The sequence below is a fragment of the Tachysurus vachellii genome, chromosome 14 (genome assembly GCF_030014155.1).
Source record: "Tachysurus vachellii isolate PV-2020 chromosome 14, HZAU_Pvac_v1, whole genome shotgun sequence".
Taxonomy (NCBI): Eukaryota; Metazoa; Chordata; class Actinopteri; order Siluriformes; family Bagridae; genus Tachysurus; species Tachysurus vachellii.
Window position 1 is genome coordinate 14732622 of NC_083473.1, and position 22996 is coordinate 14755617.

The 22996-nt window shown below is 37.9% G+C and overlaps 2 protein-coding genes across 2 annotated transcripts; both read right to left on the minus strand.

The window, feature by feature from the left end:
- Positions 1 to 2071: 2071 nt before the first annotated feature.
- Positions 2072 to 6136, minus strand: LOC132857525 (annexin A2-like). The gene is made up of 13 exons (XM_060887508.1): positions 5980 to 6136; positions 4980 to 5086; positions 4789 to 4882; positions 4314 to 4408; positions 4115 to 4228; positions 3923 to 4013; positions 3767 to 3846; positions 3538 to 3597; positions 3326 to 3419; positions 3121 to 3216; positions 2960 to 3018; positions 2593 to 2715; positions 2072 to 2447 (listed from the first exon to the last, which is right to left on the minus strand). Exons 2-13 carry the CDS (start codon positions 5025 to 5027, stop codon positions 2388 to 2390), a joined length of 1014 nt encoding a protein of 337 aa, XP_060743491.1. The 5' UTR covers positions 5028 to 5086; positions 5980 to 6136; the 3' UTR covers positions 2072 to 2387.
- Positions 6137 to 8257: 2121 nt separating this feature from the next.
- ice2 (interactor of little elongator complex ELL subunit 2) lies at positions 8258 to 22379 on the minus strand. The gene is made up of 15 exons (XM_060887507.1): positions 22207 to 22379; positions 21767 to 21868; positions 19337 to 19637; positions 19088 to 19207; positions 18804 to 18938; positions 18356 to 18472; positions 17501 to 17657; positions 16412 to 16596; positions 15407 to 16283; positions 14703 to 14869; positions 13868 to 13997; positions 12129 to 12210; positions 11828 to 11878; positions 9991 to 10240; positions 8258 to 8449 (listed from the first exon to the last, which is right to left on the minus strand). The coding sequence occupies exons 1-15, from the start codon at positions 22218 to 22220 to the stop codon at positions 8276 to 8278; spliced, it is 2862 nt and encodes a 953-aa protein (XP_060743490.1). The 5' UTR covers positions 22221 to 22379; the 3' UTR covers positions 8258 to 8275.
- Between the last annotated feature and the right edge of the window lie 617 nt (positions 22380 to 22996).

Here is a 22996-nt window from a genome sequence, read left to right on the forward strand (position 1 = left end):
AAAATCTTACATTGGTTGCTTTATGTAGTATTATTATATTTCAATTATGTACTAATATTTCAGTTTCTTTGGTATTAGTCAGAGATTTAGTGATCATATCTGGACATCACCGATCATTTACAATGTAAAAACTGTCACTGTCCTTCAAGTACTCTGCGTGTGTGTGTGCGTGTGTGTCGCACCACTAGGACTTGCTCTGCATTTGACATTCATGGGCTTGAGGTTCTATCTAAATGATTGAGTGCCAGCGTTTGTGATGGCAAATTGCATCGTTTCAATCCAGGAGAGTTTTTCCCTGCGGGTGTGGCGAAAGTCCCTTGGGCCAGCCTGGAGCTCAACAGCATGTTGTACATCCACATAAAAAGGAAAAAATATGGGAGCTACTCTCATCTTTATGATGTGGAGATTAATCTGTCAGCGTGGCCTGGCGTAAATCTGCACCCTGCTTTTGCAAAATACTGTTTTACTCACCTTTACACTATATTTTATCTTTTATTGGCAATAAACATAAAAACGCACAAAGGGGTAATGTTCTCATCAATATTATTACAAAATGACAATAAATTTGAAGGCTTATAAGCTTTTGAAGGAATTCCCACTCCGACCACAAAGCAGTTAGGAAGAATTTGAAAACCTTCCTGTGCTCAGATCTAACATGAGCTTCAGCATTAACACTTTATGTTTCAAAACTAATTCAACAATAAATTGTCAGAAATATAAATACATATAAATGTTATATTTGTCATACATTTAAGCAATATTTATATTGATATGAAATTATGAATGATTTCGTACACATAATGTGTGGCGTCCCTGAGTTTAATTAAAGATTTGCTCATTTGAATATTTCCTGGCATGCTTAGCGATTATTATGAGTTATCATATAGTTTTATAACCTGTTTTAAATACGAGCTTTATGATTATGGTTTTTGAATGTTTTGATGATATTAGACAGGGTTTGCTGTATGTGTGTTGAGATATAGTTGTTATGTGAAGAGTAGTCTCCTTTACTTTGCTACTTGTGGCAACACACGAGACAAAGCATTTTCTAAAAGATGAAAGGTTTAATTAATGAGGTCCTAATCAGTATATTATTCATCTTTACCTGTCACATCACCTCCGAAGGTGTTCATCCCCCATCATCAGGACTGCAATGTCAAGGCTTTACTTTGCTCTCTCACCCTGAGAGACCAACAGCTTCAACAGCACATTTACATTTCCAGCATTTGGCAGACGCCCTTATCCAGAGCTACTTATATTATCTCATTTTTTTATACAACTGAGCAATTGAGGGTTAAGGGCCTTGCTCAAGGGCCCAACAGTGGCAGCTTGGTGGACCTGGGATCGAACTCACAACCATCCAATTGGTAGCACAACACCTTAACCACTAGGCTACCACATGCTCCACAAAAGCTCCATTCGCTTTCTGCTATGCTAATGATCTTAGCTGGAGGTTAAATTAACACTTTTAATTAAAAAATCAGCACCAAACAAACACAGCAAAACACACTAATGATTAAACCATCTAAATAAAGGCGCTTCATTCTAAAGGCAGGGCAGCGTGAAGAGAGTTTTATTACTGTCATAAACCATGTCACAGAAGGAGATTCCCAACCAAATAGACTCGCAGTCAGTGGCAGATAATGGCGAGGAGATGGATGGTATGCTTACTGTATTATGTGATTATTATGTAAATGGTTTTGGAATGAATATGATGCCTGATTTCCTGAAGTAACAAATCAGTAAGAGTCCCTCTAATCAAAGCCTGTGTGGTTGGACATGTGCACAAAAGCTTTATCTAGTTTTAAACTGAGGAGATAAAATGTGTAAACAATATTGGAGATCAAATGCTTTTTATCTATTTATTGAAAAAAAAAAAGCTCAAAACAGCAAAATGAAGCTTCAGCAGGGTTGAGATGGTTGGCAAGCTGCTTAGAAGCAAAGCCGTGTGATGTTCTACTGCTCTCTAGTGGTGAATTACACAAACTGCACTCCTACTACAAGAGTTTCAGAACATGATATAAACTCAGCAGTTATGCACCATAGAAATACAAAGAAATGTGTAAATAAAAAAATGTAACAGTTTAATAAACGCTGTCCCTTTATTTATACAGAAATACATTGGGCTTCTTTGTGGATTCTAAGTCAGTTACGTTTACCAAACCTGGATTTGAGCATTCATTAGTCATTCCTTCAAATTCTTAAAGACTACACTGGGATTTTGTCTTTGGAACACTGAGAGTCCATTTAAAAATACACTGATCCATACAGATTACAGACTATCCTTGATGCTCGAACAGTACATCAGAGGGCTAATGGCTGAGAAGATGAGAGGCTCCTGAGGAACACGGCATCCGTCGGTCCTGGAACCAGTTACTTTCTCCTCTTTAATCATCTCCTCCACACAAACTCAGCAGAGCCTGCTGATAGTCTCCTTTAGTGTGTTCCTATAGATAGAGACAAAACCATGCACATGTATATACACATAACATCAACGATACATTGAAAAACATAAGATAGTATGATTATTAATGATGGATTATGGTAGGAGACACGTAGCAAGCATATACATGTGATTAACATGAAACTTACAGAGAGGGTCTTGTACAGAGACTTTCCAAACTGGGCCTTGAACTCAGACCTGATCTTCTTAAGGTCTACCTCACAGCGTGAGATCATGATTCTCGTCACCACTTTTTCCTTTACACCTTTACTCTGAAACACACAAACACACAATTTTGTCTTACTATCCTTCTGAGGATCCTGTTATAATTATTATAAACACACACTCACACTTACACACCCACATTCACACACAATTGTGCTGCCTGATGTAACTTTCATGAAATAAGCATTCTGTGACAACAGCAGCTAAATTACCACAAAGATAAACTTTACACTTTTATGGATATGAGGTTTTTTTTTTAAGAGAAGGAAAAACAGGACAAAATGCAGTTACCTTCATGGCGTCGTTGAGTCTGCTGGCAAAGTAGAGCTGTTTGTTTTCAAAGCACTGGACTGGACAGAAAGAGTGTGGAGATGTTTTAGTTTACATACATTATACACTGAAGGTATGATCTGTTTCTCTGATACTGTAACACCATAGTGAATGAGTCTCACCGAGTGTAAGGAAGGACTTCTCCAGATCTCCTTTCACCTCCTTCCTGATGCTCTCCTGCATATCATAAGGACTGTAGCTCTTATATCTCTCAAATACTAGAAATAAAAAACACATATGATTATAATATATCTTTTGTATAAAACAGATTTCAGGTCTGCTTCTATTTTAATAGTGAAGAGAGATGAATGTAAGGGGCTTAGAAACCTTTCTGCAGATGAGGGACACTCCTCTCTGACATTATGCTAATCCAGGTTTTGACATCGGTGCCTTTCCGTTTCACTCCAGCTTCATACAGAGCCTAGGAAGCAAAATAAAAAGCATAGATTCTTAAATTTGCTCAGATCACATTTAGGTGAAGTGTGAATGTAAATTCATTTATCCAAGATGTCAGTTTGAATCTATGTTTAATTACTTACTCTGGCATCTTCATCAATTTTCTCATAGTCAACTACAGAACTTGGCTCATCCCTCTTGACCTGTTGGGAAGATCATTACAAATGACTTTTTATACACTATGAGAATTTTTTCCTGGTCTTGGTAATGACACACAACCTTGATGAGCATATCACTATTTTAATTGTATGATTTCTAAATTTCATCCAGACTTGATTGTCCATGATGGACAGAATGCAGACAGTTCCTCACCGCCACTAGAGCAAGCAGCAGCTTAGCAAAGTCTCCTGAGGTGTCTCCAGCCACATCCTTCTCCAGGTCCTTCTTGAAAACTGCACACACAGACACATTTACTTGCTGTTGTTCCTGCTTATCTGTCACCAGCTAACATTGACTTCTCACACTTACATTCTTTGTAGACTTTCTTAATATCCACCAGCTCTGCATTGCTTCGAGAGCAAAGGATCTCGATCAAGCTCTCCTCATCTGTTCCTAAACCCTGCACAGACATGTTACAGCAGTTGATATATACACACATGAATGCAGTGTCTAACCCAGCTGATCGAATTAGACACGGTTCTGTCGTTAGGCTGATCTTACTTTTATGGAGGCTTTAATCTCAGAGGCATCATACTGAGCAGTGCTCTTCATCAGGCCCAAAATAACGGTCTCGAGCGAGCCAGACAGCGCCGACTTCAGGGCAGAAATCATATCCTGTACAGAAAGAAATTTAAGTTATTAATGAAAAAACATAGTGTTTATTTTCTTATTTTTAAAAAAAAACACTAATTGTTCTGACCTTCTTGGTTCTCCTCTCATATGCAAAGGCAATTTCTCGTCTTTGGTCATATGTCCGTTTGGTGAGGATCTGAATAATGGTCTGTTCATCCACACCTAAGATACACATTTAATGTTTTTTTTCCTCTTTCTCTTTCAATTATAAATAATTTCATCACTCCAGGATAATTAAGGGAACACGGTTGTGGTTGTACAATTTCTATCCTACATCCCTATTGTATACTGGAATTTTCCACTGGTAGAGAAAAAAGCTTTAGTGAGCATGTGTTTAGTTGATTGCAGACTATAGCTACCAGGGCCTCACCCAGAACTTTCCATAGAAGGGTAAAAGCTTCCACACAGGAAAATGACTCATAAACGCTCCTGATTCTGCCAACATTAAGCCCTTGGTAAGCTCTGTCAAGTGAGTACTGTAGTCGTGTCTAAAATGCTTTTTCACATGAACCAAAAAGACAAAGACAAGGAGTTTTGCTCACCTTTAGTTTTGATAGCTGTCTCTATTCTTGCAGCATCTTTGTCTGGATCAAAATCAGCTGCAGGAACTACAGTGGGGTAGGTGGGATCGTTCGACTGAAATATGCGATTACAAAGAATGCAGTGTTGGAGTTTGGACTTCGAGGTGATATAGGAAAAAAAATGAGTTTCATTTAATGTGGACAAAACCTACCCCAAAGTTAAGGGTCAGCTGACCCAGGAATTCAGATACCAGAGCCATCTTAGACGTTAGATGCTTGTACTGTATTTAACGGGTTATATTCCAACGGTCCAAATAATCTGGAAGGGAAGTGAGAACAGAGCATTATGCAATCAAGCTGAGGAAAAGCAAAGGTTATGTTAGCATAGGGTGAGACAGACATCAATGTTAATAGCACCATGCTCCAGTCTAGCACAAAGGTCTAGCACAAAGAAGGCTGTGTCGACTCAGACGTAGGTGCTTCCATGAGTCATTAGCCTGAATCTGAATAATATAAAATCAACATGGATTTTGTGGAAGATTTAATGGCAGCTGTAATTTCTCCGAGAGAGGAAATCACACAGAGGTCCAATGTAAAAAAATCTTGAGAGTACTGCCAGGTTTTGTTTCACTTCCTTGCTATTGTTCAGAAATCAGCCTTAGTTACATAGAAACCAAACAAACAGTAAAGGTCCAACATTACTAGAACCAGATGCCATAGCAAGGGATTGACACGATGATAAGGCTTTTAAAGCTATATTAATTTACTGCTGTTCTTTGGTCTTTTGACTTGGTTCTTTGTTAAAATACATACTGTCATAGCAGACCTATGTAAGGACACACCCATAGAGAGAAAAAGAAAGAGAGAAAGAGAGGAGAGAGAGAGAGAATGTAAGTATGTAAGCCATAATCATACCATGTCTACTTCTGCTCCATTAGAAATCACTGTGATTAAGACCTCAAAACTAATTTTTTCAAACGTATAACACATTTCTCAACCAAGATTTTCTTCCTTATTAAGAAATGCCTTATATGTTTTTCCTATAAAAAAAAACAGCACTGTAGCTTTAACTTGAGAAAAGCACATCAGCAGGAAGGAATGGCATCAGCATGGTTGCCAATGCCACATTTGTTCTTCTGTACACTACACAGCTGCTACAGCACCTTCAGGATTTCATACAAGTACTTCAGTAGTTTTGGGGTTTGAACTTACCCAAGTAAGCAGAAGATGCACAGAAGAGTTCCAGCTATGAGAAGTGAAAAGGGTGTGGTAGTTAAATACCACAGGATCTGCCAGGAGTCGTCTCCTCCCTTTAGTGCCTCCTCCTCTACTACACAGCAGGAGAAACTCCCCCTGATGATTCACACACGTCAGTCCTCAATGCTCCAATGTAACACAGACCTTTGGGTCATTTCATTCTAACTGACTAAAATGCTTTACATGAAGCAGAACTAACATTAGAACATAAGCATGTAATTTTTTTTAGTATTGTGAGTACGAAAGGAAATATTGAGCAAGAAAGATAATCTAATAATATGCATAACGGTTATTAATTACTCTCACTGAATGTAAATATAGGTGTCTGTACACACTATTGTTTAAAGTCTCTTTTTCACCTAGAGACCAAAATACACATTTAGTGTTTGATTACAGTTCATGCAAGCAAAACTAAAAGTCTTGTAATTACCGGTTTCAAACTACACATTAACTTCTAAAGGTAAGGACATCAGATACATAACAGTCTGGAGGAAAACTGCAGCCATTTCATCACATAACAGAACCGAGGACAAAACGTCACAATCTGATTTAAAGAAATATCCACCATAAAGACCCGCACTTTCCTTTACTAGGGATTAGCTTTCTTCTCAGTAACTGACGTTTGGCTCAGACACATTCATTTGGCTTTTATTGTGTTGAAATTCTTTCTTTTTGGGCCAAGCTGAACTGAATACTCCCAAACTTACTAAACATTTGGTAATAGGGATTTTGTTCATACTCGTGTGCTTATGTTGAAAATGCCAGTTGTTCATAAATTACAAAGTACATCTATGACACAGCTGATTTATATTCCATGAAGCTAACAAACAGCTCACACAGCTGAGAATGACATGGTGATTAGTAAACAGCTTGTCTCCTAATCACTAATTGGTCCAAAAATACAGCTCAGCCACTGCAGCGTGTCGGCTACCACAAGCACCCACTAACTCTTCTTCCCAAAAACTAGCACTTAATAAAATTTGATGTTGAAATTTGCAGTAACTTCCAAAAGCTACACCATTTGGAGCCTGTTAGTCAAGGCCCAAATTAGTGGTTACGTCATATCCACACTTGCACAAGCTCACGAGTTCTTGTGAACTGGATGCTCCACAGTTCTTGTGTAAATTCTCCTGCAAACAATTTACAAATAAACTAAATTGTATACAAATTCATATGTGGTCCCTTGAACATGGAGGGAAACATTAACCAGGGTTCCCACTCTTTTTCAAAGATCATTTTCCAGGACTTTTCCAGGACATTTCAAATTTAGCAAAAAAAAGACAAGGATCACAGATTCACGGCCTAAATTAATATGTTCTTCTCTCCAGAAGTCTTAAAAACAGCGTACACTTCATGGCTATTACTTAACTATACTTTTAAAGACAATTTGTCATGTGAATGAAATTTCAACATTTATAAAATAAAAAGACCGCACATATTAATACACTTTCCTTTCTCAGGCCAGTGCCGTCATGCATGCTTTAGTTTGCTGTGCATTCCCCTTGCACATGATATTCAGATTAACAAGGTTAATATAACCTGCTTACCCGTCAGCATTTGCTGAAAACATTCGAGCACTTAAACCATTCCTAGCACCTGAAACCGCCAACACAAGACAGCGTCATCCGTCACAGCGAGATTAAACAGCATAACAAAAAACCCGTCAAAACTTAGCGTCCCTGAACAGAGCGCTTTCTGTTACTAACGTTAATTGTTTCGACCAGTTGTAAACTGTTCTTTAAATGATCAAGAACATTTAAAAATAATTTTCCAGGACAACAAGATTTTTTCCAGGACAATTTATGTTTTCTCTCATTTTCCATGTTTTCTCCAGGACTGGAACATTGGTCATTAATTTTCCAGGATTTCCAGGTTTTCCAGGACGCGTGGGAACCCTGATTAACACATCACTGTGCAGAAAGAAACAAGGAATATATATATAATTTATTGTTACTTTACAAGTAAAAAAAAAAATAAAGAACAAAACTATTACAAAGTTTTTTTTTTTTCAAAATTTCACAATGAAACTGACATAGAACTCGGGTTTGTTGCAATATCTATAGAAAGCAATTTCCACACACCTACATGTAACATGTAGGTATGACGTAGCAAAACTAGACAACAAACTTAAATGAAAATAATGCAGAATTACAAATGATCTACTGGATATTTAGCATATTCTTTGCTTTGCAGAGGTTATGTTTGCAGACTCAAATCCTTCACTTAACAGATGTTAGTCCTCATCACTTATTTATTCACTTTGTTCACATTCATCTTCATTCTGTTTGCATGTTTGTATTTGTCTGTTTTTGTTTTTTTTATTATTTTTCTTTCGCTTTTGACTGGCCGTCCTTGTTGCTCCTTGCCTCGCTGGTGCAGATGCAGTCGTGCTGTTACCCCACTTTGCTTCACTGCACCCTCCTGTCTGAAGGATTGTGTGTAAAAAAAAGTGTTGAAATGTTATGGAGAGAATAGCAAATTGTCCAAAAGTCAAGAAAGTCATAGTACACAGATTTCACTCACAGCAGCACATTCAGTTTCCTAATTCAATCAGTCAGAGTGACGTGTGCTTAAATTTCAGCTTTGTGTGTTTTCTGTTGCAGTGGAATTGATCAGTTTCTTAGTTATAAATCTAACCTTTGTTTTAGCAACATCAGTGATCTAAATGTATCTTTTCAGCTATAAATTATTTACAGTCTTGATGTAACTTGATGTCTTTCTATCTAACAAATAGTTTTTATCTATTTGCATGTCTATTCAGCTTCTTATGTTTGGCTTCTGTCAGTTTAGACCGGAAATAAAAGTATTAAAATATACTACAAGACTGTATTATCCTGGAAACATTAGCAGTCACCAAACCTTTAAAGTTTAAAGCTTCTCTTATAATGCCACATTTATGAGAAGAATTTTTCTCCATTTTCTCTCTAATCTGGTCACAAGACAGAGCGAAGCTTGTAGGAAAGAGTTATGTCATCCCTCTTACCCTGAATGCATGACCAATTTTTGCTCCCTTGGCTCTTGGTCATTGATGGCTGTGGCATCATTTTGACTGACGTTAGTTAAGGTGGTCAGTGATCCACTACTAGTCTTGGCTTGTGCATATGCTCCTGTTTAGCTTAAAATTTGGATTGAATTAATTAATTAGAGTTAATTAGAACCTGAAAAGGGCAATACTGTGTTCAAGGTTCTGTTTTAGGTTTCTTATGTTTCTCTCATGTTGTGTGTAATTCATGGACCTTCAACTTCTAAACTGATACACAGTTAAACTGTAGTAGTAGAGCCATGGAAAATAGAAGACTGTTTCAAAGACATGAAAGCTTGGACTCAAAGAAATGCTCTCTAATAGCCTATAATGATATGAAATAAAATATCACCGTTAAAAAAATTCTAACTCTATATAATGCTAAGAAATGTATCCATGCATTCATGGTTACATGAACAACATTACAGTATGGGTTATACAGTATATAACAGCCTTATAGTTAGGCTTCACAGTCAAATGTCATAGCAAATACAAAAGAATTGGCTGTTGTTGTGTCAATAATCTCAGCAGGGACTGTATTCAATAGACCTTTCAAGTTTTGTAGTAATTTTTATAGCTTATTATGATAGCAGTGTATGAAACCAAATGTGGTCCTCTTCAAATGGCTAAGCTACTAATGCTAGGCAAATCTCTGGGCCTGTAGCAACATGCAGCCAACATGGCACAGCTTCACAGACTGAGGTTTAGCTGATTTTCTGTAATTTCTGGAGCATGTGAATGGAATGGTAGGCACTGCAGCCCATCTGATAAGAGAAACAGATATGCACTGATGTGCACTCAGTTTCCAGCAGTTGGGTAATAATGGCCAAAGTTCAGAAGAAATTCTTTAGCAGGTTATCTTTTTAAAGAGGAACCTACTGTCTATAGTGTATACATTTCTTTCATTTCTTTCAAAGCAGAAGGAAGTGTTCTGCTAGTTATACCTTAGGTTGTGTGGATGGATGTGGAGGAAAGGTGCATGGAGGTCTACAGTATTTCTTGTGAAATGGCATGAGATAGTTGGGATCCACAGGAACCCAGGGAATTCTGGCCTCTGGGATAAAAGGAGGTCCACAGTGGACAGCCTGGAGCTCATAGACACAGCGAGTGGGCTTTTTTCCATCATTGGCTTTGAATATGGTCAAAAATGCCTCACCAGATTTGTGACCCAACAGATACCTCCCCTCTTGTAAGCTGAAATAGATGAGAAACAAACAGGACAAATAAGAAAGTGGGTGTGGGTTGACACAGAAGAAAGAAATGTATGCTGGAGGCTGCTGATTTATGAAATGACAAATGACTGGTGGGGATTGGATTGGACCAGAATTAGTGACAGCAGCCAATTGTGCAACAGCACAAACCAAGTTTGGGTGCAGGTTTAGTTTGGACTGACTCATAACATACTCAACATTCCTTAACATAAATAGCAAAACATGCTAGTGAGGTGAGAAAAGAAAGGTTAAAATCAAAGTGTGAGGAACATAGTTGTGAAGTACATTAATAATTATAGAATGTCAGCTCATACTGTTAAAACCTTAATTTTTATTCATATAAATGCTGAACATTATGGACTTGGAACTTGTAAAAGATCAGCGGGAAATGCAATCTTTAGTAAAAAAAAAAACATCAAATAGTTCACAAGGTGCACCAGGAAACAAAAAGGTTGAAATGAGGAACATGTGAATTGACAAAATGACAAATTACAAGAGAACATAGAGAAACTTTGAAAAGTGTAAAGCCAGAAAGGTAGAAAAACAAAAAACAAAACAGAATATTGGCAGCCATAGGACTTAAAACTAATGTGGATATCATAAATGACGGTGTTCGAATTTGATCGACTGTCTTTCACTTTTGAATGATTTAAAACTATTATTTTATTTTAATGCAAACATTATGTGACAGGAAAAAGTTTGTGGGTTTATTTTTATACGTCTGATGCCTACTCACATGATCACAACATTCCTGTACAATAACACAAATCTAATGCGTAGCTGGTGACTTGGTACGGTGTAGTATTCACTGCATTTCATTCCTCAGAGGAGAAAGTGTGAGGTTTGACTAATGACTAGTGTTTATTCCCAAAGCGTCAATCAGAATCTGATTTCACAAACCCAAACTCTGCTCTTTGAGTTTGTGAAAACTATGCAGTAATTGTGCAGGCGTGTAGTAAAGATGGGCAGTGGGAAGGAGTGTGTGTGCAGGAGCATGCAGTGTGTTATGAAATACAAGATATACACCTCAAAAAAGGTGCTTTAGAATATATTCAAGTCTATACTGCTTACAGTAGATGAAATAATTTATTACCATTCATAATTATCAACAATACTTAATTTTAGAATGTTATGGCTGTATGGAGGCAACACATAAACATTGCATGTGTTTAGATGATTTCATATATAAGGGTTCATAGTGTTGAGTATAAAAAAACTTCACACACCCTTCATCGACCTTCACTGTTAGGAACGTGGTGCAATACAACCTGGTTGAGATCAAATTGATACTTTCATACACTCATTCACACCTAGGAGTGACTTAGCATAACCAGTTTACCTACTGTTATGTCTCAATGAAGTGGGAAGAAACTGTAGAACTCTGAATTGAACCCTGGAGCTTCAGGTGTATGTTGAGGTACATGTGTGTACATTAGACTGAGGTTTAAAACTGTACTACACCAATGGGGAAAACAAGTTGATTTAAATTTCTAACCAGAGTTATGCTGGGAGTAACTGATGGGAAATGCTATAACAAATATCAATCCCTGGCATAGAGATAAGATCTTACCTCATGACTTTTTTCAATATGTGGTGGAGTGTGTTCAAGCACCTGGCTGGTCTGTAAGGTGGAAAAAAAAATGGATTAAAAAGTTTTAAAAGAAAAGTGCATCTGTAAACATGAATAACATCTATTAAGACAAATCCAGATGCAGAACAGTCAAAATAGTAAGCTAGTCAAACATAAAAAATGCAATTAAGTGTGCAATAATTATGATATGTGATCATGTGATATCTGACTTTACGCAATGAGACTATCCTAGTAAATGAAAGAAAAGGGGAAATGAGGACATGCAGTGAGTGTACTGTACCTGAATTCACAGGTGTTCTGGATCCAGTCAGGCTGGAGCTCTTGAACCTGCACTACCTTTGAAGAGTGTGCATTAATCCGACCTACACAAACACACACACACACACACACACACACAAACACAAACACATGGAGTTTCTAGGTAATACCACTAGTTATTTGCTGATACACTAATTTCCCATATGATTGATGGTGCTGGATGAGCAGGGCACAGTCAAGCAGGAGCATGCTGCTGTAAAGCAAGCATTGTGTCACTCTATTCGACTCTGAAGGCTACGTGAGCTATTGTAGAGCAGGTCATACAGAACAGACACGTCTCCACATGCTGCATGAGTTTAGGAATTGTGAGAAACTTCCTTGTGATGCAACATCCAATAGACTGAATGAGTGCATTATCTCAAAGATCTTGTAAAGAATGCACTCCACCTATGAGATGAATAATTGCAATCACCAAGTCAAGCTATTCATTATGGAAAGAGAACTGTGAGATAGTGTCATGTTTATAGACAAGAAAGTCTCAAGAATGCCATGAACACCTGAGATAGATAAATGACAATGCTCATAAAGGTGTATTTATATTTAATATCTGTAGATTCTCGTGCATGGTTAGTTCCTCCAAAGACAGCTCAGTTTACACTCAGCAACACCCATAACCACTCTGCGTCTGTCCTGACCGATGGTTAATAGCTAATATACTTATTTTGATTTGACTTATAAATCATTTGCAGTGAAATATAATACAGAACTTTATCTCTCTGTGTTAAGTCAATCAATTATGCATTTCCAATGTTACAGCGCAGTTTACCCCCAAAAATGTCAGACGTCAGAATTGAGCACATTCAAAGAAAAGCACAGACACCTCCTTCTGCCAGGGTAAGGCTTCTCATGAAGCCTTGCCAGAGAAATGCAACACTTCAGTGTGAAAGCAAGGCCAAGGCCAGGCAGAGTGTCACTGAGCAAGCTAGATCCTGGCCTAAGCCCAATAAAAAGACTAGATTCCTTAACAAAGATAAAGGAATGTCTGACTGAAAAGAGAGGATAAGACTGTGCCTCCCTTTGCATTCTTTCAGGACTGCATACTTATTTTGTTCTGACTTAAAAGCTTTTAAAACAAAACCACTAAAATCCTCAGTCAGTTCACTTCTGTATATTAAACTATAATCTGTCGTAAACACACCGAGCTTCATTCTGAAAAATGAGAAAACTTCATTCTGAAAAACTGCTTTGAGCTGAAAAACAAGTTTGCTGACCAACTGCTTTTTAACTTTTTGTTAAAATAATAGTTGCTATGGCAACAGTGGCTCTAAACAGTCACAGAGGTCATGTGCGTCATGTGTGAGGCATGTGGAGGCGGTCGAGAGTGGGGGCTGTGGGGTTGGGCCGCTTCCCCTAACTACTGACTCCACCCCGTCCTGTTTACACTGACTCAGACACTCAGCACTTTCAAGGCAGAAATCTTTACCAAAAGCCTGCATGGTAGCTTTTCTTAACGGCAAATTCTTCAGAATTAACAACCGTTCGAGTACTTTTGTAGAAATGCTGACTTGTATGAATAGTATATTTACTTTTCTGATGATAGTGTTTGTTTTGCTAGACCTGCCCCAGCTAAAGGGCATACAGAGTCATTAGTCTGTCATTACTGCAAGGCCATGCTGTCAGTAGTCAGTAACACCTGATGATAAATGCATAGAAGCCCCTTATGAAACATACAGCCTGGATGAAGCTGAGTGAACATCTTACCTATAAAAGATACCGTGCTGGAGTGAAGCTGCTGCTCAGCCCAAAGCTGGCACGCCTCGGTATGGGTCAGACTCTCGACTCCGTAACACAGCTGGTACTCCAGCTTGGGCAGCACATGCACAGGGACTGCCTGTACCAACACACACCGCACTGTTATTCTTTACACAAATTAGTCTTCTGTTCATTTATCTCGCACACCATTCGATCAGGCCTAGCAAAAAAAAGCTATTAAAGTAGCGGTTGAGCTATAAAGTAAGGCTACACTCAGGGGAGCACAACCTCCAACTCTTTTATGTTTAAAGTCACCTGATTCTTCTTTCCAGCAATACAAGTTTCAGTACAGCTGCATACTACATAGGTAGTTAATCTTGTACTAATTTTACACCTAAAAGGTAACCTGGAGTGTGTGTGTCCTATTGACAGCGAACACCACCATGTGCAAACAGGTATACATTATGCTATGACCTAAAAATAGAGACATGAAAGTGAAGATTATTACATATACGTTATAACTAACTAATAAAAATGTTTTAAGTTCCCCCAAAATCAGATTTATGCTGAATACTTAAGCTTTCCAATAACTTTACTACCGTCCAAATATTGTATACCGTAGTATAACTTGCCTTTGAACTGGAACCATGTGACAATTCCCCCTGTGCACAGAGCAAGCTCTATAAAAACATGGTTTTCAAAGGTTGAAGAGGAAGAACTGAGCCTTGCCCTCAACCCAATTGAACACCTTTGGGATGAATTGGAACACTTTTGGATTTGTTTTGGATTGTTGGCTTTTATCAGGACATACCCATTTTTAGCTTCTTGGAATTTTCCTACTTACCCTGAATGTTTCTTGGTCATGTCTGGGATGAGCAATGGACACAGTGCTACGCACCATCAGCAGCACATCTAGAAGGCTGTAGAGTTTATACAGTACGCTACCCTCCTCAGGAGCTATATAGTCCTCCTCATCCTCAGCACTCACCAACAGCTCCTCTCTCAGCAGCCCTGCCACAGTCACAGCCACAGCCACCCACAGCCACAGCCACCCACACACACACACACACACACACACACACACACACACACACACGTCATTACAAAATCTACTCTCAGAGCCCTGAATTCCAACCCTCATATTTGAGGTGATCACACACTGATTATCAGGTGACAATCTTCAAGCTGCAAGATATCATCGGGGTCATTCACATAGGTATACCAGTCCCTCCAGGATTTCACAATTTTTCATTTGATAACAAAAATCAACGCAAAATCAGTCAAACTACACAATATTTTAAGGGATGAAGCCCTATTCAATTCATGTGCATCAAACATGAGTACAGCTGTTTTAGAAAGTAATTACATGTGTTTCTTCTGTGGTAGTAGATTACAAGAAAAATCCTGTAATCCTCGACGGACTGGTATGCTAATCTAATTCAACTTTTCACCAGTAACGATAACACTCTAAACAGGCACAGGGCAACAGTCCAGCCACTTTATTGGTACAGGTATCCATCAAAGAAAAAGAAAAAAAAGAATACTAACGTTTTCTTTGCGCCGTGGGCTGAGAGGTGGCAGAAGGTGCAGCCTCATTCTGCAGCCCTTCTCTGTATTCCAAGTCCAGGTACGAGGACACGCTAGGTTTGACCAGAGACACAGGGTGGATGTTGGGTTTTGACTCTGCTGGACAACAATCTGCAGCTGGTGCTTTTGGAGATTCTTGGTTTTTAGTCGCTGTGGATTTCAGCATGGCATTCTGCATTCGCAAAATATGCCCTAGTTGGTCACAATCTGCCGACACTCTGGGCCTTTTGGCTCCTTTCTTAGCTCCTTTAGCAGATCCGCTTGGACTTATTTGCACACTCAAATCACTCACAGAGGATGTCTCTGGGACAGTGATGTTCTCTGGAGCTGCTGGTGTCACCTGGTTCTCATTCTCTACACTCCTCTCTAGGGAGTCTGGGTCATCAATAACGAGACATTCCTCATCAGAATCAGTGTTCATAGAGGAACGCCTCATTCGCTTGGCTGGAGTCTCATCCACAGTCAAATTCAAAGGGTCTTCTTCAGATACAGAATTCAAAGTAGTCTCAGCACTCTCGTCCACTGAGCTGTCCTCTACGCTCAGCCTGGCTGCTTCTTCCTGCTCTTCTTCATTTGCTGGTGTAGAAAGTGTTGATATAATGTCTTTAGGTGGGCAAGTTTTATTGGTTGTGTGTGATGTTATATCTGTATCTATTTCTACTTTAGGTTTGAATAATCCCAGTGGTTCATTTTTAGAAGGTGCTTGAGTTTTCGATTCATTGTCCTTTACTTTCTTTTTCACTTGACAAGACTCCCCAAATGTTTCCAAGTCGGTTAAATCCACATTGAAATCTAGATCATTGGTATCAAATGAAACAACTGGCCTGCTGCTTGCTTTCTAAACAACATAAAAAACAAAACACCACCGAATAATCAAAATAGTTCATCGTCATGCTTACTGGTTCCTAAAAGAGTAGCTGAGGATTGGAAAATGTTGGCATTTTCCTCACTGAAGTGAGAACTTACCTCTGTGGCGAAGCCAGTTCTATTGTTGTAGTCCTCTGATGTGAGGAAAAACACAGGATTCGAACCTGTCTTCTTGTAGGCCAGTTTTACACTCTCCTCATGGAAGAGGTGATTTCTTTCTCTCCATGTCATCTCCGTCTTCAGCAGAGGAGGGTCAATGTACACCGTTTTACTCCGAGTGCTACCTGTACGGCAATCATCTTACACGTCAGGCTTTTTTGTGTTCAAACATCCCTCAGGGTTCCCACTCTTTTTCAGAGATCATTTTCCAGGACTTTTCCAGGACATTTCAAATTTAGCAAAAAAAGACAAGGCTCACAGATTCACGGCCTAAAGTAATATGTCCTTCTCTCCAGAAGTCTTAAAAACAACGTACACTTTATGACTATTACTTAACTATACTTTTAAAGACAATTTGTCATGTGAATGAAATTTCAACATTTATAAAATAAAAAGACCACATATTAATACCCTTTCCTTTCTCAGGCCAATCCCGTCATGCATGCTTTAGTTTGCTGTGCATTCCCCTTGCACATGATATTCAGATTAACAAGGTTAATATAACCTGCTTACCCATCACCATTTGCTGAAAACATTTGAGCACTTAAACCATTCCTAGCGCCTGAAACCGCCAACACAAGACAGCGTCATCCGTCACAGCGAGATTAAACAGCATAACAAAAAACTCGTCAAAACTCAGCGTCCCTGAACAGAGCGCTTTCTGTTACTAACGTTAATTGTTTCGACCAGTTGTAAACTGTTCTTTAAATGATCAAGAACATTTAAAAATAATAATTTTCCAGGACAACAAGATTTTTTCCAGGACAATTTATGTTTTCTCTCATTTTCCATGTGTTTTCCAGGACTGGAACATTGGTCATTAATTTTCCAGGATTTCCAGGTTTTCCAGGACGCGTGGGAACCCTGATCCCTGTTGTGTTCATTTACTACATGGTGCGCTAGTAGAAAATGGCAGTTTGTAGCTAAAATCTTTAGTCGATCTTTTTTCTTTCGGTCGTCAGGTTACGATTTGAGTGACGAGCTGATTCTGAATCAGAATCTGATGAGGGTGGATGCAAAAATTCTTACCTTTTGCAGGGTTTACTTTCACACAGACTGGCAGTTCCCATGCCTCAGTAAACCCAACACTGTTGTTCAGCAGCTGGAAGAAGGCCTCTTTCGCTAGACACACATGTGGCTCATATGTAGCACTGAGCTTCTCTGCATTTGTGTCACTGCTGATAGGCTACCAAAAAAAAAAAAAAAAAAAAAAAAGGACAAGAGTTGAACAGGACATCTCTGTTTTCTGTGAAACATCTACTAGCAGCCTAAACAAAAAAAGATTTAATAGCACCCTCTAGTGGCATTTCCAACAAATCATTTGTCCATCCATACAATGCAGAATATAATGAACCCCAGCCATTTATTTTTATTATCATTTTTTAAAACAGCAACACAAATGTAATGTTGATTTAGCAAATAAATGTTAGATTCATTTAAAATATTAGCAGTCTAAACAAAACATATGGAATCTTCCACTTGTAAAGGGATGCTTTTGATGGCACTTGCGTTTTAATACTCATGAGTTCAAATAAGAAATGAAAATAAAACAAATACTGCATAGTTTTAGGATTTTATTTAAACACACTAAATACATTTATTTTATCCTCAATGTGATTAAGATCATTCCTTTAAAATGACCCAAGCAAAGATCTTTTTTTTTTTCCAAATGTTTCTTAAAGTCCTGAATTAGAAAAATAAGTTATCAAAGTAAGGATGCTCTTATGCTCAGGTTCAAGGTAAATCGTGGACAGAAGCTCCGTACTGACGTTAACCTGAGCTCTGGATTGAAACGGGACACTGGAGCTGTGAAGCTGTAATGCGGCCTAATGCATCACTCCAGTGCACAAACTGTACATCATGTATTAAAATGCCATCACTTACTGTGTGGAAACGAGCAGCTTTTTTATCTGGAGGGTTCACAGCTGAAATGGACTCATAATCCGTTGGTAGCTGTGTGCTTTCTGACGGTATTCGTTTTTCGACCATCTCTATGGTGCCCTTAGGAGAAAGTGCAGAAGTTATTGATAGTTATTGAACTAATAATTACAACAATAAGATAGGAATTACAGATAGTTAGGAGACACCTGATTGATGGACATTTTGTAAAATATTTAAGTTCTTTCAGTTATTTATGTTTAAAAAAAAAATCTTTAAAAAATAGAAATTTTTAATTTCTTTCAATGACGTCAAACAATGTTTAATCTACTTTAACGTATTGCTGGCCGTTTGTGAGCAAAGCATACAATCAAGAATCGGGATCAGATTTTTAGGTCATATCTCCCACCTCTACATCAAGCCACATTCTAATAAACTGTAAAAGGCATCTTACCATCGCAAGCAGCTGCTTCTCAAAGTTGATCGAAATATCAGAGACAAATTTTCCGCCTGTTAAACTGGTGATTTCTTGAATACTGTACACTTGTGGGTAGTGTCTCATGTGCTCCAAGCAATGTTTAAAATACTCCTGTTAACCCAAAAGGAAAAGAAGTCAGTTTCAATCTCAGTTTCAGATTAAATGACTGCATGAGGGTGAGCTATACTGCAAAGACAAGTAGCAGAGACAGTGCTTAAGGGCATGCAGAATTTGTAACACTCTGAGGAACTGTGCTGTACCTCAGAATATCGAGCAGCTCCCGCGGGCATGAAGTTATAATCATCAGCACACACTTTAGAAACATCTTGCAGGTACTTCATAAACTCTGCCACTTCCGTATTCACCTTCTCTATTAAACTCTTAATTTAAAAAAAAAAAAAAAAACAAAGTTGAAGGATTGTTTCTCGGGTTTTGAGCATTCATTCTTAAAAGCTCAGTTTCTTAAGCAGAATGATGATGATGATGATGATGATGACGACAGAGTTTACCTGAGGAGCCGTGGACTGCTTGTTGTTCTTAAGGGTGTTTATACACATCACTCTTTCTTTGCGGTTGAGAGAGGAGAAGCAGGGGTAAGGCACTCTTGGATTAAGGAAGGATTTTTTTTCTGTAGTCTCAGAAAATTTATACTGAGATTCAGGAAGAGCTTCTTTGCAGTCTGAATTTTTTTGGCCTTGTCTGACGCTGGTCTGCGGTGTGCGTTTGTTACTTTTAGCACAACTGGATTGTGAGGAGCGAGCAGCTGGATTTACTTTAGGGTCTTCTTTTGCATCAGCTTTTTCATCAGGGCTTTAAAGGTAAAGCATTACAGGATGAATTCATTTCTAAAAAGTAGAATATCATTCATAGGTCTGATTTAATACTAAATAAAAAGAAAAACAAAACAAGAGAAAACAATCCCATATTCCTGTATATAAAGGGAAAAAAAAAAGAACGTAAGAAAGTAAATAAGCAATAAAACAAGCAAAAGAAAAAGCATGGCTATATCTGTGGTAGACACAGGAAAGAAAAGTTACCACTATGACTACTAGAATGATTATTTGCTGAATTATGTAACGTTACCAAATTACAGAAAAATAATCAACAACAGGGTGGTGAGATTTGGCCTGCTGTGAAGAAAATATATATATTTTTTAGAACAGCATGTCCCAAAGTATTTCAATCCTCTCATAACAGAGCAATTTTACATTAACTAATGACTTATCACACTTTTTTAAATCCATTTATAGTTACATTCAATGTTGTGGAGCATATAAAAATCAAGTTAGATGTAATGATCACACAGAGCAGTTCCTGCCTTTCTATTTTTTAAGATATTATAATAAATCATCTATCTTGTTCCCTGTTGGTTTAGCGGTTAGGATCTCATGCTAATACTGCCGTGGCTCATGACTCAGTGTCGGTCTCAAGCCCGGATACTAATGGGAGGGTTGCGTCAGGAAGTAAGACAGGTGCCAAATCAAATACATGGAACAATGATCTGCTGTGGTGACCATTAACGGTAGCAGATGAAAGACAGGAAGAGACTAAAACATCTACTTTGCACCGTATGGACAACTAGGAGCAACACAGAAGCTATAACTATATATCATCCCAGTTTGGGGTCTGTAACCCTGAAAGGACTATAACAGGGACATGAAACATGAGTGTGTAGGAAGTGGAGCCAGGACTGAAAGCTTGAAGCCAGTGTAAACTTTAACCTAAGGGTGGGGGTAACATCCTTATGGGAAATAACAGTGATTACATTTGGCTACTGAATTCTTAACATGTTGAAGCGTATTCAGCTTCTCCAAGCAAAACACTACAGTAACAATCAATCAGTTCTGCTAGAGAACAAGAACCTGAAACAGACTGGATTTGGGTGGTTAAAACCAGTCTTTGTGCCATGCGATACCATGCTGATGTTTTTATCAAAGTTAAAAAAAAAGTTGAATCTTTAAAGTGATGGCAAGTTTCTTAACTTGGGGCAGGAAGTAAATAAAAACTATTGAGGAAAATTCAGGGAAAATACAGGAATGATGATTGACCTGAATAAAGGTGGCTAGGGAAGAAATTAGATCAGCCTCTGGATATTCTGGATCATTCAGTGCCATCTGCATAGCAATGAAATGGCAACATGCTGTCTGCAGACACTTTTCAAAGCAGGACCATGTGAATAATTAATAGTTGAAGAGCAACACTGAATCCCTCAGGAACACTAGCTAAGGGAAGCTCGAACCAGAGCACAAGAAAAGGTCTGCACACAAGACCAAAGTGTCTGTAAGCTCTAATTATTTCTGAATAAACCTTCAAAATGTACAGGAACATTGGCATTTACTATACATGTGTATACACATCTGTATTTATTTTTTCATTAATAAAATGATTGCCATACATGGTGAACAACGTCCCATTAAAAAGCCCATTATATTGGTTGTGGGTGTGATTGTTGCTAATGACATGGAGCATTTCGAAAGACGATGTTTTATTATCTAAAAGGTTTTATTTGGCACCTTTATGAATTTTGATTTGTCCAAGCAATAAATAAGAAGTAAAATAAGCACACCACCATGCTGAAGTTGAAGTCCCACTAGATATCAGCATTTTAAAAAATTATATTAGAATTTATGACTAAACCAAATCATCTGATGAACCATTCATTACTCTCCAGCGGACCCTAAAAACATGTTGCCCGTGTCAAGCACCATGTCTCAAAAATTCATGTTCAGAAATTCAGGCATCATCACAAATAAATCTTACGAAACACGACTCCTATGATTTACACTGATCAGATACAACAATATAAATACTGACAGGTGAAATGAATCACTTTGATTATAAAATAGTGACATTACTGATATCAGTATGGAATTTTATATTTAATGTAATATTCCACAGCATGAAACACGGTATACAAATTTCACTATGAGTGACTTTACCTGTGTAACATGGCCCAGAGCTCCTTTATGGTGGGTGCAAGAGAGAACTGATCAAAGACATCTTTAGAGAAAGGGCCCAGGTCTGTGACAGGAGTCTGATCCCTATACAGACATCTGCATTAGTCAAAACAACTGACCACAACAGTCTGACTCTGACACACAGTCTCTAGTTATCTCGTATTACACGTATCATATACAGTGGATAAACATTTACAAAGCTATTATCATCTCAGCTCTAACCGGAAGTACAAACCGTTACCCAGGCGATAACAAATGACGTCAAACTCACGTAATTCGACGCCAATTGCTTTTGCAGAATACGGTGATTTTTAAAAAAAATATGTTTAAAAAACAGATCCCAAAACGTAGGATAACAGAATACATTTCTAACTGACTATAATCAGCGTAACATCTTTAGCTAACTAGCTCATTTAGCTTACCAATTCAACTCCATGTCTGAGAACACAAACGCACTGTTAATATCGACTAAAAATGAGTTCCTTTCTCCATACACGAGTGCAGCATATCGTTTATAAACTAACGACTTTATTCCTTTATTGCTTTATTGCTAATGCTATATACGCATTTTGATTATGTGAACTAGTATAAACAGTTCAACAAAAAATGGTGACCGTGTCGGAACAACAAACGTATATATAGTTCCGCACAAGCACCTGTTCTGTTTCTTTTCCATTTCCATTTCTAAAGTACTGGAGTGTGTTTGGTGTTTAATAAGAACCGACTGGCTCTATTTGAATCCACAAACATGTCAGTATTATATCATAAATACACAAATATTCATTAATCTTAGGGTCATAAGCACTTAGATAGATCCACAGCCAAGTACCAAGAACCAAGGGAGGAAGGAACTGTATTTTGTATTATACACTGAACAGTAAGTCCTGTTTGGGGCTATTGTTACTTATTTGTTTGTTTATTTGTGTGTTTGTTTAATTTGTTCTTTGTTTACATATTTGTTTGCTTGTTTAGTTTTCTTGCTTGCAGCTTTTTAATAATTGCACATTTATTTTGACCTTAGAATACCTGTTAGAAATTTCAATTGCTGTAAAGAAATAGAATTATTAAACAAAAAATGGAGTTGTTAATTTTTAATAGCTAAATTTTATTTTATTTTTTTAAATACTTGAGTTTAAATCCAGATGCTTTCATTCATGCATTTTTTTAAATATGTGTGCTTAGCCTTTTTTTTTAATGAATTGGTGATGTGGC

Bases quoted from the DNA above. Each gene is read 5' to 3' on its own strand.
- LOC132857525 (XM_060887508.1), bottom strand. From the start codon at position 5,027: ATGGCTCTGGTATCTGAATTCCTGGGTCAGCTGACCCTTAACTTTGGG. The intron at 3,847-3,922 runs GTAAGTGTGAGA...CTGTGTGTGCAG, and splicing joins TAAGAAAGTCTACAAAGAAT to TTTTCAAGAAGGACCTGGAG. The intron at 3,420-3,537 runs GTAAGTAATTAA...TTTGCTTCCTAG, and splicing joins AAATTGATGAAGATGCCAGA to GCTCTGTATGAAGCTGGAGT.
- ice2 (XM_060887507.1), bottom strand. The intron at 19,208-19,336 runs GTAAACTCTGTC...TTTTAAATTAAG, and splicing joins AGCAGTCCACGGCTCCTCAG to AGTTTAATAGAGAAGGTGAA. The intron at 16,597-17,500 runs GTAAGAATTTTT...ATTGCCGTACAG, and splicing joins GAAAGTAAACCCTGCAAAAG to GTAGCACTCGGAGTAAAACG.